Source organism: Gouania willdenowi, chromosome 1 (assembly GCF_900634775.1).
Source record: "Gouania willdenowi chromosome 1, fGouWil2.1, whole genome shotgun sequence".
NCBI classification, from domain to species: Eukaryota; Metazoa; Chordata; class Actinopteri; order Blenniiformes; family Gobiesocidae; genus Gouania; species Gouania willdenowi.
In genome coordinates this window covers 20,872,221-20,890,704 of record NC_041044.1, presented here as the reverse complement: position 1 = coordinate 20,890,704, position 18,484 = coordinate 20,872,221, and the positions used below count along the sequence as shown (strand labels likewise).

Genomic DNA, 18,484 nt, shown 5'->3' with positions numbered 1-18,484 from the left:
ATTGTTAGACATGTTAATCATTTGCACTCTGCAATTATTTCACATCAATGGATGGGGGAAAATGTAATCCCCCAAAGAGAAAACTCATTTCAAAACATGTTTTTGAACTGTGCGTAAAGTAATGACAATCTGCATGAGGAAAATTATGTATATTTAGGGCTATTTGATGGTGCAAAAAGCCCAAAATAATAATGTTGTCAATTTTTCCTCTCAAACAGCATTACAGGTATTATTTGCCCACATTATTGTAAATACTGCGGGTATTACAGTAATTTGTTTCTTTAGTGGTCAAAAGATTAAAGCATTAGTTCGCTATGTGGAAAATTGAGCAAATAAATTGATGATACATCAATGGGGTGCACAGTTATAGCTTTTTATCAAATGTTTGAAGTTTGAAGAAGTGAGGAAATAATTTAAAAAATCAGGTGAACTCCAGAGTGAATCCATTAATTATCTACATAGAAATAAAAGAGCACCTAAGGTAAGTGACAAGACCCAGATATTTGATGACTGTTGTGTGAATATAAGGAAAAGGTGTGCAAAATGATTTCGCAAGGTCTGAATTTAACAGCCTGTGGGTGGGGAATGTTCATCAAAAAACTTCAAAGCAGCACTTTTCTCTGGGGAAAAGCACAAAAAAAGAAAACACCTGAGAGCCAAAGAATAGAAACAAAACACCCCTGGCTCCCCCAACCGCTAGGGTATTTGCTTTAGCTGCAAGAAACTAAAAATACCCAGAAGAACTTGGGGAAAAGTATTCAGCTTTTTACTTATATTTCAGCCAAGGAGAGATCCCTTCTGGAAAACTCAACCTTCTGTTTCCAAAGAATAGCAAGTAGACAGAGAAAACAAATTGCTGCAATCCTTCAGGGACAACAGGAGTCCTCAAGGCTTCCAGTGTAGCAGGGGAAGTGTAGATGGCATTCTTGACCTATATAATGCTGGATGAGTGGGCCTGGCCGTCCAGTCGCATTGCAAGAAATCGGATATGCATACATATGAAAGTGACCTAGGTCCAACTCAAAAAAATCACAATTGTGCTGATTGCCTGATTTTATTAACTTTTTCCATTCCTGCATTCAGAAGTGATCAGCGCATCAGTCAACATCTGTCATCAATGCGGTACCTGCTCTAAAGCGTGACCGAGTGTGATGCGCTGGAGGTTTAAGGAAATAATCCCTCAGAGCGTCCTGCTTTAATACAGAGGAGACAGAGATGTCTGCAGTGAAAAAAGAACCATTGGCTTCCTGCAAAATACACAGTTTTAAATATAAATTGTTTATTGCCTTCTGGAGCTGATGTGAGCGAGTCCAAACTGAAGCTGAAGTTTCTGGTATCCATCCTCTCATGTGCATTTCACCAACCTCCGCATATGACAGCTTGGATCAATATGTGGCACTACGTTGGACATAGCATGAAAATAGTTGGATATCTGACCAGCATTGACAGAGGGCTGACAATTGTCAGAGTTTCTTTGACCAAGCTGCAGCAGCCGGGGCGCGCACCTCGGTTTGCGGACAGCTGGTCACCTCCACGATGCAGCACCCACCCCCTTCCAGGAAAAGAAGTTGCCGTTGCGGATAAAATGTAATGAAAAGTAACACATTTTGTCCCGTCTAGAACTGTTAAATGTGAACATCTTAGAAATGCTGATGGTCAATCTTTTGGCTTGCTTATGTTACAAACAATTCCCCCACCCCGCCAACCAACCCACCCCCACGACAGCGTGACAGTGTCAGTTTGGATAGATTCTCTCTGGGAGTCTCTTTTGCAATATTATGAGTCCGTGTGAGTGCAATATAATGTTTCACCTTATCTGGGCGCTGCACTTATTGCAGGTTCAGAAGCGCATAGGAGGAAAAGAACTTAAGCAGATGGGAGAATGTGTGTAAAGCCAGATTTGAATGGGAACGCCCATATTTCAGGGCCACCCCACCCAGAGTGCGTAACTGAGATGAAGGCCCGCAGCGACTGACTTAAATGCAGGGGGAGAATAGCGCGCAGCCAAAAACAACGCTGCTGTGCAGCTTTTCGGACGTACGCGCATGGGAGAATATTAAACAACTATATCATAATCTCTTGTGACTTATTACTGTTAACTAATAAAATCTGGTGTATAACTTTTCTATATATATAATTTTGTTTTTACGCTGCGGTGTAGAACAAACAGTTTTTGCAATTAACAACATTAACAATATCAACATGAATTTTAATCGAGTATCAGGAGAAAAACACTGTACACTGCACAGTGTTGCATCTGATGCAACATCTGACAGTAGACAGTGTCATGTCAGCAGTGGAGTCGAACTTGCACACAATATGTGATTTCCAACATATCCCATCTGTTCCACTTCCATCACACACGCTACTGTATCCTTGCATGACAGCAACCTTCACACTACATTTAGCTTTATGGTAATGCACAAGCACTGTTAGCATCCATTCAGGATAAGTTGTTTTCATTGACATTTCATGTGTAGAAAAAGCACACGCAGAGATGAAGAGTTTTGGGGTTTTTCTTTCTCTGAAGCAGCTGGTTGAAAGTGGCCTGTGTGATAAAACACTGTACACAGTAGAGCAACTTTGGTGATTCACATCAAAAGGCAAACGACCAACACAAAGCAATTCTGCAAAAACACAGTGGAGTTAAGGGAGCAGTTTCTATAAAAAACAACTGTCTATTGTGTTCATTTTGAAAATATAGGGGCCGACATTGTTTTCTTGAGAGATATGTGGCTACAAAGAGTTATAATGAATTAAAGTGTTCCAAGTTTTTACACAAAGAATTACAAATGGGGATTGTGACAAACTAAAACTAAAAATGTATTATCACATAATAATCTTTAAAAAGTTACTGTATATTCTCTGCAATTCTTGCCGACTCTATCACCACAGTGTGTGAGCATTTCATTTTATTGTTTTATTCCCTTAATTAATGCATCTATTGGTTAAACAGCATTTGTGTGTGATGTTATTACCACAACTACAGAATTTAAAATAAATTGTTTAGTCGTTAAAACCAGCAAGTACACGTCAGCAAAAAAGAAATGAAAGGTCTTGTGTCTATTCCTATTAATACACGCTATTAATAAAAGAACAGGAAAAGTGCCCAAAGCAAAATGAGAAACACAAGCAAAAGCTTCATTAATGATTTAAACGTAAGGAACTACTAATAATAATTTATATTTCATCAGTCCACAGGTAATGAATGAGGAAGACTTTGGCTTTAAATGTTATTTTCTATTAGTGCAGGTTTTTTTTTTTTTTTAAGCTGTGCAATATTTCATAATGTGTCAAAACATAAAATTTCTAGAATTATTTCCCAGACATGCCCAGTCATCCCTAAACCGCAGTTTGAAGCGGACTTTCGTTTTAGGATTACCAATGTCTACACTGTTAGTTTAATTTGAGAAAGGATCAAAGAAGACAGGTGTGCAGACTTTTTATAATAAAGTTAATTTGTAATTTTACCTGTTGCTTTTTCCATCAATGTAACATCTATTGCAATGTAAAATCCACATCTTAGAGTTTGTTTAAATTACAGTTCTGTGAAGTAAATTAAATCATCTCAACATTGATCACTTCTGCCCTACACAAATGTATTAAATTAGTTAAAAACAGTGTAAAATCCAGATTTTAAATGATGAATTCCAGCATTTAATAAATTGTCTGGCAAAAAGCAACAACAAAAAAACAGAAAAACCCTGCAGTAAATTAAGCATTGCATCACTCATAAGCAGTGACGTGCCCTCAGGGTGGGCACCCAAGGGTGAATTGATATTTTGATTATTTGTTTTAATTATAATATAATTATAAATTATTAATTTTTCCATTTCCAATAGCCTACAGTACCTATAAGTTTGAAAGTGTCCGCATTTTGTGCGTTTCATAACCCAAATTGCTAAACAGCGCTATTTCCTGGAACAGCTGCACAGTCTCATTCCGCTGTAAGGCAGAGAGAGGCCACGCCCCCTCCCAAAGGCACATTGCTCCTCTGCCTCCGTTCCCATTGCATGTTTTTAAGTGTTTGCGCATGCGCAGTCAGGTCCCCAAGATGACAACCATTTACGTCCAAAGGCAGCGTAGAGAGCTGCCTTTGGACGTAACCGCGCTATGCTAAATGCTATACTAAGTTCACAGTACATTAGTGAATAGATGTCATGTGACCGCTGCTGCTACGTTCTCTAGCGAGTGGGCGGGATACCACTACAGTCAGGATGACAGCGCCAGAGTCGATAGAGAAACTTTTTTTTGGTAAAAACAACAGCTTTTAAAAGATGGAGACCAACACCTGAGTTACCAGAGCTTCAGCAAAGGTAAGGTCAGAAAATGTTTCATACTTTTCACAGTGAATGGTACAAAAGGAAGGATTGGCTTTGTGGATGTGCCTCACTGAGGCTGTTCCGAGTTGTCTTTTTCTCCGTGTTTCTGTGTTTCCAACACATGTGCTGCCGTGTCATGAGATATATCTTGTTGGGAGAGTATGGAGGCTATATTAAATGAGCACATTAAGATGACTTTGGGGTGCACGGTGGCTTAGTGGTTAGCACGTCCGCCTCACAGCAAGAAGGTCCTGGGTTCAAGCCCTGGGGTGGACACTTGGGTCCTTTCTGTGTGGAGTTTCCATGTTCTCCCCGTGCTGCGTGGGTTTCCTCCGGGTACTCCGGCTTTACATGACTGTAAGGTTGATTGGAGTCTCTAAGTTGCCCATAGGAGTGAATGAGTGAGTGAGTGGTTGTCTGTCTGTGTTGCCCTGTGATGGACTGGCGCCCTGTCCAGGGTGTACCCCCGCCCAGCGCCCTATGAGAGCCGGAGATTGGCACCGGCAGACCCCGGCGACCCTGATAAACGGGAATAAGTGGGTATGAAGATGGATGGATGGAAGATGACTTTGTTGGAAATTGCTTTATACAAATACAATTGATTTGAATTGAATTAACACTTGCCAGCAGAAACATATGAAATTGTCATTGATGGTCTCGATTTGCAACATGCCTACCCAACCCTAGTGGTCACGGCACGTCACTGCTCATAAGGTAGCTATCGATGACAGTTGCATGGGCATGAATGGAGATGTGTTGCGGTGGAGAGAATAGAACAACAAAAAGTGCACTGTATTCTCAGCTGATAATGTCATTACCCAGTAAATAAATACTCAGTGAGCTACAAGTCATGTCAATAGGAAGTTGCATCAATCTGGCACAGTGTGTTGCCAAACGAAAAAACAATTATTATCTCCCCCACATCTTATATGTGAAATATTTACAAAACCTTTAACAGAAAAGAAATCTGTCTGCTTTATGAGTAAAGGATTAAAAACAATGTGACTGATAAAGCTGGTTTGAAAATTATTTAGTTTTTTGAGATACTCAACAAGCCAAGCCTCTTTCCACCTCTTGAACAGATGATGTTTGAGTAATTGTCATAAAGACGCCAGCCATGGGATCTAGTTTTTTGTTTCATCCCTCATGCCAGGATGCATACGGTGCCCCATGTAAAAGTGTTTTATTTTAGTCATTGGTTAAAAAAAATTGTTAGGACTATTAATTTGGTATAAAACACTGTTAGTGTTAAGCTCCTTTATCTCACTGGAAACAGACTGATATATCAACTTATCAATTAAAGTTTTTAGGAGTGAATTGCTTGACTAAGTTCTGCTTGATTCTGATAGTTTTCAGCTTACATTGAATTAACTAATCCCTGCTTCCCTGTTTGCGCTATTTTAATAAACAGACTTCAGTTTACGGGCTCCGCATTTGAGTTTTTGCATTTGCAATGAAATTTCTCCCTTGACAGATTGCATGTATTTGTTTTCTTTAAAGCTATATTCTCTCTGTTTTCGGGCCAAAAAAAGGAAAAGAATAAAACATCTTCTAATATTATAAAAAAAAATGTTCTCATATCATTATCCTTTGCCAAGCACCAGCCGAAGGCAAATCAACAGAACATTCCTTCAACTTTTAACCTCATTGAATATACATTTTTGTCTGGTGTGTTGGATTCTTTCTTTGCTCGCCCAGATGACTTCTTCTGCATACCTTGGGTCTCTAGTTTTAACCTCACCTTCAGATTTAAAGACAGCAGCGCAGACACCAGTATTACTAAGTACAACAACCATGTCTTTGTTTCCCCTTTTATGCAAAAACTGGTGCCTGAAGCATTATGAAGAATTGTATTGGTTTTCTACAAATTATATTGAAGTGCTGACCCCTCACTTTTCATAGTCCCGTACCCCTTCAGAAATTTAACCTGAAGCCATGTACCCCCTACTCTTGCACACTTAAAAAACATAATAATGTAATGTCATATACAATGTAGCCCTACAGTGAATTTTACCTGTTGAGGAATAATATATAATTAGAATAACTAGAATATTTGCATTTCCTGAAGAAAATTTAAGTGAGGATGCAGATGCTGGCCCATGTCACACTGAATTAGCTTATCATTGGCATTAGGATTATCTAGCATTAGCCTAGCAATTGCACTAACCAAGCAATAGCATTAACCTAGCATCAACATTAACATTAGCACAGCAATAGCATTAGCCTAGCATTAACATTAGCCTAGCATTAATATTGAGCTAGTATTAGCTTTAACATAGCATTATCATTGGCTTAGCATTAGCTTTAACCTAGCATTAGCCTAGCATTACCATTAACCTAACAATAACGTAGCATAGCATTAACATTAACCTAGCAACAGCATTACCCCAGCATCAACATTAACATTAGCACAGCAATAGCATTTGCCTAGCATTAACATTAGCCTAGCATTAACATTGACCTAGTATTAGCTTTAACATAACATTATCATTAACCAAGCATTTGCATTAACCTAGCAATAGCAATAACCTAGCAATAGCAATAACCGAGCAATAACATTAACCTAGCTTTAATATAGCAATAGAATTAGCCTAGCATTAGCCTAAAATTAACATTGACCTAACATTAGCTTTAACCTAGCATTAACCTAGCATTAGCATTAATCTAGCATAAACATTAACTACTCTATTTATATTCTAGTTTCCAATGTTGTCATTGTTTTATATTTATTTGCGTACCCCTGGGGGTACCTGTACCCCACTTTTATGAACCTAGGCTATAATGTAACATTTTATTACATCAGCCTTGTCTAGGGACAACAGATGGAATTCAGCCGTTGGCTACAATCTGGCATATTTACATTTTTTTGAATGTTCATTAATATGTACTGTCCCTACTTAAATAAAGGAAAAAAAAAAAAATAATGCTTTTGCTTCTTTTTCATCTTCAGGAATACGACTCTAATGGAGTTTTCAGGTTTGACCAACTTTTCCAATGTCATCACAGTACACACCCAAGTCATGAATAATTAGTCAGTCATGTTGAAAGTCTCCAGATCAAGACAATTGCAATAATGAATGCAACATATTCTACCACCTACATAAGACAATGAAACTAGGTTTTGCTACTGTTGTATATTTATGTCCACCACACATTTGGTTTCTAGATGAACAGACTATGCATGACATCGGATCAATATATCTGTTTCTTGTTACAGAGGTACCACATATAATGGCCTCAGAGCCCTAGGCATCTACATGAGACAGTTCTTTGACCAGGTGCACATGAATTTAAAGTAGATCCCAGTCGGCGACCACTATAGACTGTGAAAGAATTTCCTTGCAGTGGAAATTGCTTTCCACTGCATCATTACTACACAGTTACTCTGATATCTGCAACTGTGCTACTGTACTGTGACCTAAGCCAGAGTCTTAGACGACCAAGACAGGTTTCCATAACAACTGCAGGCCATGGGCTGTCTGCAGGAAGCAGCAGTCAGCTTAAATTAGCTTGTTATTTTAAATGTATCAGTCAACTTCGAGAAGGGACTGATGGAATCAAAGCTAATCATGTTCAGCTTCATACAGGTTGCAATAAACACAACACAATCCCTAAATGTTGACTTTAATATAAGATAGGGCTCTGCTTATTGTGCAGTGGGTTCCTGAGCTCCCAGTGTTAAGCACCCACTTTTAAGATTTCTTATCGCCAAACCAAACTAATAAAAAACAAGGGATGGTTCGGCAACAACAGCAGCATCAGTTGACTCCACTCTCAGCCAGCTCCTGAGAACAGCAAACTGGTGGAGCAGAGTGCAGTGGACGGAGGGCAGAAGAAAATGGTAAAGCTAGGGTAAAAGCTATAACTAACAGCCCACAGATCCCGTCTCTGTTCCCTGGACAATAGGACTGATGTGCTGAGGCTGGGTGCTCCCTGGGAGATGAGAAACTGTGTTTGTCTTTGTTTCATGGAGACCTGGCAAAACACTCAGTGGAACACTGTGAGTGAGGAACACACCAAAAGCACTCTCAGAGGTAAAAGTAAAAATACTCATGTTAATGTAATTGAGTTGTTTTTATGGGTACTTGTACTTTTTTGAGTGTATTTCTAAATCACTAATTTTACTTGTAATGTTTTAAAAGAAGTAAAGTCAGCCGTTACGGAGTAGTTTTTATTTTGTTTTTAAATGATCAACTGACATTGTAAAACTACAAAAAAATGAAATGACAAAGACGACAATCACATGCATCACATCATAGCCGACCAACCAGGTTAGTGCCAAAACAACATTGAATGCAGATTATTTTCCTAGTTTTAGAGTTCATAAATTTAGCTACTGTAAATATATATATACTGTATATATATATATTTTAAATTGAATTAATTGGCAGCTTATTTTCTCAGTTTTAGAGTTCATGAATTTAGCTATGTAAATCTATTAATTTTGAATTGAATCCCTTGGTATTATTTTGTTTAAAAAATAATTGTACATTTTTATTTTATCCAGATGCTTTTGTGGAAAATAAATGAAGTTTCAATTGTGCAAGATTTTGTCTCTTCCTTTTTAAGTTTATACATGAGATATTTTACTGTATACGAGGGAACCATGACAAGATTTATTACCAAAAATAAATGTGGGGGGTGAAAGTAACTAGTACTTGAGTAGGATATATCAGTACTCTTTACACCTCTGCACACTCTGCTTTCCAGGTTGGCGGCCTGCGACTCTTCAGAGCCGATCACAACTACCTATCGGGGAAAGGGCGTGGGGGTGGTATTTCTTATATTTTGTGGAGTAAAACAAGCCTTTCAACAAGCTTTTCATATTTGATTTAAAATTGTCAGTGTATCATCAATAGGCACTGACAAGTTGTCAAGAACCTTGCTAGAAAAACCTTTTTTTTAACAAACCATCTTTATTCCAGCCAATAAACAAGGTTTATTTGCTCTCTACTACTGCAGGGAAATCATACCCCTTAATAAAGAAATCAGGACACCTTTCTACATTTATCCATGTTTCTGAAATTGCAATGATATTGAAAGTTTTTTTATACTTTGAAAATTTGCATTAAAACTTTACTGTTAAAATGTATGATGGATGCCAATGTTATATTAAACTGTTACTTTGTGTAGTAGCCACAGTTTGCATTGAACTTATCAAGAAGGTTCTCATCAGGATCTACTGTATGTCTTGTTCCACTTCTGTCAAAAATAAAGCATACAAGTGCAAATAGTGCTGTACATACAACAATGGCCATTATCCCTGAGAAGACAGCAAAAGGAAAACAATAAAATCTTCCAAATTGATCCAAGCTCCTAATGCACGCCATTAGTGTCCTTAACTTACTTCACTGCAAATCAACTTGATGTACCTATTGTCAAAGTGAATAACCACTGCAGGTATGTTTGGTTTACCCTTTATATTCTTTGCTGGTAGAATGTGGCAGTTTTCAATGGTACTACTTTTAATGTTGATGTTTTTGCCAAGAAGAAATGCTCTTACCTGCTGCTCTGTGGTCTAATCATGATCATTTCTGCTCTCCGACCTAATGTGCTTTTGCTGCCTTCAGGCAACTCTGTGGTTTAATCAGTTGTCCAAAAATGATCACATCATTATGTCGCAAGTACTGGAAAACGGAGTCAGCAATTTGGTTTTCCAAGTATTCAATCTTTCATGGTCCAGCTTTGCCTTTTGAGCTTCTTTATTCCAGCCAATAAGTTAGTTATAATGGCCTGCTGCTTTGTAAAGATTTAATTTTGCTTGTCGTCATGTTCATTGCTGCTTTTAAGTCATCCATGTCATTTTAGAGATGTTTCATTGCTATCTTGTCCTGCTTGGCCTAGCGAGTCTGCTGCTGAATGCATCAAGTTTGGCTGCTGTCGCTGCTAATAAATATACTATCGCCTTTCATTTAGAGGATGAATGAGATGCTGTGCCTATGCATGTGTGCAAGTGCTGTGCAAGATAAGAAAAAGTAGAGCAAGAGTTTGCACATGAGTTTAAGGGATGCAGGTTCAGCTGCTGATAGTGACTGTGGAGGCTTGTTGGCACGGGGCAGTAAATGATTGGTGTTCTGTGGACCATTAACACATACTGGTAAGGAATTAAGGAAAAATTTAGTAGAAAGGCCTTGGTGAAATGTTGAGTTTTTACACTCAAGTAGAAGTGTATGGCTACACCTCTTCATTGCCACTTTCCATCACACAGAAAAACAACAAATTACGATTGTAACAAAATTTTGGGATGTAAAAAAAATGGCTAAATAAAATTCAAAGGTTCATGAAACAAAATCCAGTAAACAAAGTGTCAAGAATGTGAAGGGGCACAATGACATTTGTCCTTCTTGTTTGCCATAGTAGCTTAGACGCTGCCTGTGCGTACAATTTTTTAGAAGGTGTGGAATTTTTCTTTTTAACGTTTTGCTGGACTGTATTCATCTGTGTTTCTGTATGCTTTTCCCACCCTCTGCTGTAAAGCCTAACTGATCTTCATTTTTTTTTATTGAGTAAAAATATACTTTGAGTTATGTAATTGATTAGAACCATGGCAACCACCCAGTGGGTGGGGAATATGAGCATGTTCTAAAGGTGTGTTCACTTTAGTCGCCACTTCAGCAACTATAGTCGCTTAAATCGCCCGTGATTACTCGTGCTTTTTGGTCGCTTCATCACTTCATTGCTCCAGTGATGTGACGACCAGGGAATAATATGAATAAATGTCTGTGGAGCCAGGGAAGCAGCAGAGGGCTGCTGCATAGAGGGGGCTGATCACGTCTTCTACAGCCGTAGGTTTACGCCACTTGTCACTGACAGCTCACTTACGGTTTAAGTTCACTCAAAATGTAATTATAATTTAAAAGTGGAGTATTCCATTTTCATTTGGCCCTAGTTAGTTGGAGAAGTGTAACGTAATGTAGTCACGTGTACAAAAAAAAACATCACAAAAAATATGACTGAGTCTGAATTCAAACCCCCAACCCTATGCTTTCAAGTGCACTCCCTTACCCACTGCGCCTAAACGTCATCAACTAGCCCATTGTCTACTTTGTCAACAACACCAGGTTGTAAAAAGTAGCTTAGTATCCAGCCTACTGCAGAGCTGAAAAATGTAGGTTGCTGGAAGGTTATGATTATATCTTTATCATATCTTATGTTTGTCATGGGTAAGTGCAGCCATCAAACATCTAAATATACAAGGAAAACACAGATTGGAGGGTTATCCCAAGAGGCTGTAACATTTTGCCAATTAATTTCTTGCTAAAAATGTTTTGATATACAAACTGAAGTATTGGAAGACAATTCGTGCAAGCATGAAAAGAACACAGAGACTCTACTCTACTGTGGCCACCATGTGTTGGCTTATAAAGGTTTATCAAGAGACGTCTCTCCATAGTTCTATATTAATGTGCAAACTTTTAGTAGTTGTGGCTTTTAAAGATTTTCAAATTAGATGTCAGTACTATTTGAGGAAGAATCGAAATAGTTTTAAACAAGGCCACTGTAAAAACAGATGAATGCAGTTGCAATGTGAAACCCACTCAATGTGCATGGTTGAACTGCAAACAAAACAGATCACTTCTATGAAAGAAATAAATGCATTTGAATCACTAAGTCATTAGAAGATTACTAATGACTACATGCATTGCAGTAAGGGAGTTCACATTTAACAAAAAGGCTGACAGGATATTATGCATGACCTGTCCTTGGCAAAAGAGCCACAGATAGAGCAAAGAAAGTAATTGTGCTGCTTTCCACTGCCCTAGCAGGGTGCCTAAATGATGGAACACCACCATTTTTTAATCTCAAGAAAGTAGAATATTGCATGCAGACATGACTTTATTCTCTCATTGCTTCCTATCTTTCCCCCCTCATTTTGTTCTCATTATATTCTCTCATTTCCCAGACAACAAGTTGGCATAAGAAGAGCCCAAAGCAAGCTTCAGCACAACGCAGCCCGATTTAATAAGACCTCTCTTTCCATATTCAGCTCATATGACCATTTCTGACTGATATGTGGTACAGGAAAAAAAAAGGGTGAACTCACCACCTTTAATGCCTTATTTGATGTTGATGTTATTTTCATGTAATGCCTGATGATCCGATTTTACTTATTTTCATGGTAGATAATTGAACAATTTTACTCTTTAAGATGTGGTTGAATACAATTCACTGAGTCAGCTATTTTGATATTCTGCCTATGAGGCCTAAAGCCTGGAGGATCTCACTGATTATGCAGAAAGATTCCACATAAACCAGAAATTTGTGGCAACGAGAAAAACTCAAGAAAGCCATATGTGCATCCGTCTTAGTGGAGCTGAGCCCCTTATTTTCCTTATGTATTTGCATATGGCCTGTGTATGGCTCATGTGCAATATCACAGATGTACTGAATGGGCAGCAGCTGTAAGCATTGCATGGAATTGTGAGAAGAAGCAAGATGAAGTGTAAACATGTTCATCCTGCCATGACAGCAAAACAGTGGGTGATTATGCATGCATACAGGAACTCATGCACAAATGCGTCCGACAGTCAAAAGAGAAAACATTCTTCAGCATATATTAAATTCAAATGCAATAAGTTCAAATGTCCTTGAGTTTCCTCTAAAGTTCCGCATTACATGTTTTTCTACATATGGTCCAGCCACAGTTATCATTAATCCTCCTCACTCATTTTTCTTTCAGAAGAAAACTTTATCCTAGTCATAAGTTATACTGTATCTGAAAAGCAACATCATTGCAACACATGCATGTTAATGCATTATGTATTCAACCACCAAGAAAGAATGTCATAGATTGTAGCAAATTAAATATGAAACATAGTAAAATAGTAGTAATATCTTACCAAACACTAGGGGCAGTTAACTGTAAATACAAATGACCTAAAACACTAATCAGTAATGGGTAATCTTAAGGGGGAAAAAAAGATAACAATAAGACTTGTTTTTAAACTAGAGTAGCTCCAATATTTGATGGTAAAAGACACACTGTAAGGTGGCTTTAACACATTTGTAGAACTTGTTCCAACTACAAATGTTTTTTTAGCGACACTGGAAAAGTCAGTTGATCTCCACATTTTGGGACCAGGCTTAAGCCCAAATAGAATCTGCCACAGAGGAAAACGATTCAAACAAAACTGTTACTGGTGGAATAATAAGGCAAAAGCAATGGAAGCAAAACATATTTTTCCACTCTTAAACATACACATAGAATGACACGCACATAGCCGCAAACACACATTTAGATGAAAATCCAATCTTCTGCCACGATGTAGAACTGGGTCATAGTGCCTCACATGCTGAGAGCACAACACTTGAAAGATAACTACGTGTGATAAGTGTAGAAGAAGAGCCAAGCCATATGGAGACAGCGTTGACAGAAATACAGTAGGTGTGAGGGGAAAAGATTTGCATGTGTCACCAAGCACACACAATTAAAAAATAAAGATTTAAACATTTTAAAACATAATAAAAATAAAAAATAAAATAATAAAAAAAAATTAAAATAAAACGAGATTATGTAAAACATTAAGCACGCCTGAGTCCTTTTTTCCAAGTCTCATTCGGTCATAGTTCTTCAGTGCCAAGAGGAGCTGAAGCACGCTCACCTCTTGTTTTGGACACGTTTCTTTCTGTGTGTAAATAACCTGCATTATTGATAGGCTTCCAGAGCACTGACATCTTTGCAGCCTCTGTAGTAAACTAGCAGCGCTGCTTGTCCCGGGCCACTTTTTAAATGCACATTCTACATTTAGAAAGTGCGTGTCTGCAGAGTGAGCCAAACACCCTATAGCAGTAACTGCTCAGTTATTCATTACAACAAAAAAGGGCTCTGGAGTTTGCATAGTGAAAAAATTAAGTCTTACATTTATGCCAGAACAGTGTCCTCAATTATGAGGGTGAAAATCCCAAGTACCAACACTCAGATTTGAGTACCAAGAGAATAAAATTAATTAATAATGATCTTTTTTTCCAAACGATATGAAGATCTTGAATATAATCTTCACTTTGGCCAAACATTACCAAAAAATTAAACGTGTAGGCTATTTCATAATGTAATGCTTGGAATCTTCTATTGATAAAAAGTGCAATGTTAATGATCATTGCTCATTACATTAAACATTGTCAATGTTTTGACCAGGTAGAATGGATCACATCTGGCGTACAATGTTTAGGGACCAGTGGTGGGAACGTTACTTTAAAAAAGTAATTAGTTATAGTTACTCACTACTTGATCCAAAAAGTAACTGAGTTTGTAATTGAAGTACTCTATAATAAAAGTAACTCATTACCAAGGAAAGTAACTATTTGCGTTACTGTTAAAAAAAACAAAAAATTGCTATATGTCAAAGAATTCAGATTTTTTAGATGTGTGTCGTTGTGAGGTGTTTCATTAAATTTGAGCTGCTTTCAACGGATGTCGACAAAGTCTTCGCTCTTGGATATAGTGTACACTTCACATGCACGTTCTTGCCTTTTAGAGAGAGAGTTGCGACTTTGGTGTTGCAAAACATGTATTTTTCGTGGTACTTCCGGGTCTCTCTTTTTTTTTTTTTCTCAACAACCTGCGACAGATAATGAGCATGACGAGCGCGCGTGTGTGAGAGATAACGCACGGAGGAGATGGAGGTAGACACACACACAAACCTTTTTTGCTTTTATAGATAGATAGATAGATAGATTTAGGTTTAGTGCTTAATTTACTCATGTCATCAAAACTACAGATGACAGAAAAAGATGACGGCTCTCTGTTCCGTATATTTCACTTATAAATCTTCAAGTTGGACAGGTATGCATACCTCAGACCTGATTAGCATGCAGAACGGAAAATCCACATTGAGTCACTGTGTCGTCAAGCTGATGAGGTACATGGGACTGACACCGCTGCTCTGACTATCAGAGGAGAATCTGAAGGGCTGTCTATCTTGTGCCTTGTCCCTGATTTGGTCTGAGCTGAGCTCTCATACTGCTGGTCCCAGCACCACAAACAGACATCTGACCTCCCATGTTGCCAACATGGGAGGTCTAATTTTGGGCTATTGGACATGTTCAGGCACAGTAGTTACTGTGATGTTATCTTCTTGTAAACCTTCATTTGTGTGACATTATGGAGATTTTTTTTGATTCACAGGTACTGTATACCTGTGTGTGTAATAATATTTGAGCACACAATCACCAAAGTTATTTAGGAACTTGTTACCAATTGTTTCTTAATAATTCCATTGGCACACTGTAAATTTTACTTTGATCAGATGAAAACTTTTTGAGATATGGCCAATTTAGTGAGGGGGTATGTGTTGATTTTCTTGCGTCCTTATTTTTCTTCCATTTTCAGCTTCCAATATCTCAAAAATTACACCACAAACAAAACTGAAATATGGCACATTAATACAGCTCCACCTACTCTCTCAGAATTGGAAAAAAAGTTTGTCAGGATTTCGGGCTGAAACGTGTTTGGGCCTTAAGTAGGCAACTATGCATAAGTCTAGGCTCCTTGTAATTTTATTAGCTTTGCGCTATGTACATAGACTGTTCAAAACACTAATGATTACTCAGATATATGCATTGGTTCTTGGGTGAAAGTCTCTTGACATCTGAAAAAATTACTTTTTTTTAAATAATTTTCAATGGCCCATAACTGCATGTGAGAAACCCAATGATGAGATACACTCCAAAAAACTGCAAGTGATGTAAATTTGCACTTATGTACCATAACGCCATTGTAAGAAGTGCATCAAAACGCCATAAAAAACCCTGAGTTGGCAATTCATTAAACTCAAACAGGCTGTCCATTATCCCAACGTTTAATTTTTCTCAATGGAGCTTTGTCTTTATTTAGTCTACAAAATGAAACACCAAAGCACTTTGCTCTGCTTTAATTATTTAATGAATAAAACAATTGAATGTAATTTGAAAAGTTGCAATGTGACAACAAACAGAAGCTTGGCACATCTGGCTATTTTTATCTCTTGACCTTACTAATGAGAAACCTTGTTGTTCTATTTGCAACTTAACACGCTCATCCACCATTAGCAACACATGGTTCCAGTTTCAGTATTTATCAGGAATACAAAGGTACATATGCATGTAAAAGGAAATTAGTGCAGCTATATATTATTGTAGGTTTAAATACTGGAATACGTAATGGAAAAAACAAAAACAAAAAACCACAAAATCAATCTGTTTCATATATTTTGAAAAGAAGGAACAAGCTCACAGACCGACAGAAATATGAATTTTTAAGAGATTTTGGATTTTAAAGTGTTAAATTATCTTTAAAACCTAAATCTAAGATGAAATTCTTTGAAGTAAGACTGCTGACCTCGATCTTAGAAATTGTGTAGTTTGGTGGAATATTATTTTATTATTATGCATTATTAGTTTGTCGAAAAAATAATCCAAAACAAGCATCAGATTTTTCATTTAGCAAAAAATTAGCTAAAATCCGATATGTTAAAATAAAAAAAAGCAAACTAAGACAGAGTTGGAGACAAAGCAGATGTATTAAAAAGTTTATTTAAATTCAAACTGGTTGATGACAACAGCTTTTGAAAATACAACAAGGGAATTTCTACCATTTTAAGGCACCTCCTGACACTGACTGCTCCATGAATTAGATCTCACTGAGAACATTGTGTGAAGTTAACTTAACTCATGTTCCCATTGACCTCCTAAATTTTTGTTGTGTCCAAAAATTGTGATTTTTTTCATTTTGGCAAATTTTTAAAGGTTATAAGCTTGAACTTGAGATCAGCTGATTTACAGCTTTTCTGACTTTATAAAGATTTTTTCAGAATAAGTTTAAATAATTTTTTTTCCATCACTTGCTCCCATTTCGGCTTCTTGCATTCTAAAATTTTACTTATATCCTGGAAGTGTTGGGGTAGCGTGTTTTAAAGTAACACATTAAAATACATTGGTTTTAATAATCTATCAATACTATAATGCAAGGATGGTCTGTCTGTGTGTGTGTGTGTGTGTGTGTGTGTGTGTGTGTGTGTGTGTGTGTGTGTGTGTGTGTGTGTGTGTGTGTGTGTGTGTGTGTGTGTGTGTGTGTGTGTGTGTGTGTGTGTGTGGAGCAAATATCACCCCGACGCGGTGCCTGTTCGACTTGAAACTTTGTCAACGGGTTCCAAATACCCCGAGTTTGTGCATCTGTTATTTTGGAGTAATTTGGTAATTTCCAAATGTTTATTTTAATTTTATGTCACTTCTGGACGGCACGACGAGTGAAACCTATTTCGCTTTTGACCTCAGAGTGTGAAGGGGCGCTAGCGCGCCATCTATATCTATATATCTATAGCTCCTGTGGACTTCTCTTTTGTCTTTTGAGGAAAAATACTTTTTTTTACTGTTCCTTATTTGGTGATGACGTTTCAAAGCGTTTATTTTCATGTTAGTTTGACTGTACGCCATTTAGACCGGACAGACCTCACCCGGAAGTTACTGACGGTAATGGCTGCTGTGTTGAAAGCTGCTCATTTCTTCGCGGCGCGTGTGTGTGAGAGAACTGACGAAGGAGATTAGAGTCTCAGTTAGAGTCTCACACACACATACATCCTGAATGAAATAAATAAAGGAATAATACAAATGAAGAAGAAGCCTATTAATTTAAATTATGGTTCTAAAGTAAACAATACAAAACTGCATAATAGTTCTTATTCCTTTTAAAAGTGCAACTGAAAATGTATTTTGTGCCTTAATAATTGGACTTTAAATCATACATACATCAGATGTTTGTTTGGTAACCCAATGGTCGGTTGGCATGCAGATGTTCGAGCAGTGAAGAAGAGATGCTATGCTAGCAGATAGAGCTAATAGAAAAACGTGACTTTTACAGATATTCACGTAATATTACAGATATTCTTTGTGCTAAAGGGGTAAGGAATCATTTATGAACATGTTTAAGAGTAGTAGGCAATTCCGCCCGCCGCCTACGCTTCTGGACAAGAGAAGAATAAATAGATAGCGCCCTCTGCTGTTTAAAAAACATACTGTGATTCAATTTTCAGAGTATTGATATGAACCGTGATACCTATGACTCGATTTTTAACTGCATTACGATTAATCGTTACATCCCTAGTCACAACACCTGTCCATAGAGTGGTAGTGACTGGAGTGTTACACTCTGAGTCAGGTCTAAGTGTTTACATGTTACGTAGACGGTG

At 37.6% G+C, this 18,484-nt stretch overlaps 1 protein-coding gene across 6 annotated transcripts in view; it reads right to left on the bottom strand.

Annotated features, from left to right (window-relative positions):
* Positions 1-18,484, bottom strand: part of inpp4b (inositol polyphosphate-4-phosphatase type II B) — a 330,847-nt gene that overhangs the window by 101,660 nt on the left and 210,703 nt on the right. Inside the window, exon 1 of one of the 6 annotated variants that reach the window (XM_028466665.1) lies at positions 9,826-10,299. The exons of the other annotated variants lie outside the window; for them this stretch is intronic. Within the exon in view, the coding sequence (XP_028322466.1) occupies positions 9,826-9,854 (29 nt within the window). The 5' untranslated portion in view covers positions 9,855-10,299. Of the gene's footprint in view, positions 1-9,825; positions 10,300-18,484 lie in introns of those variants that run through there. 6 annotated transcript variants of the gene reach the window in all.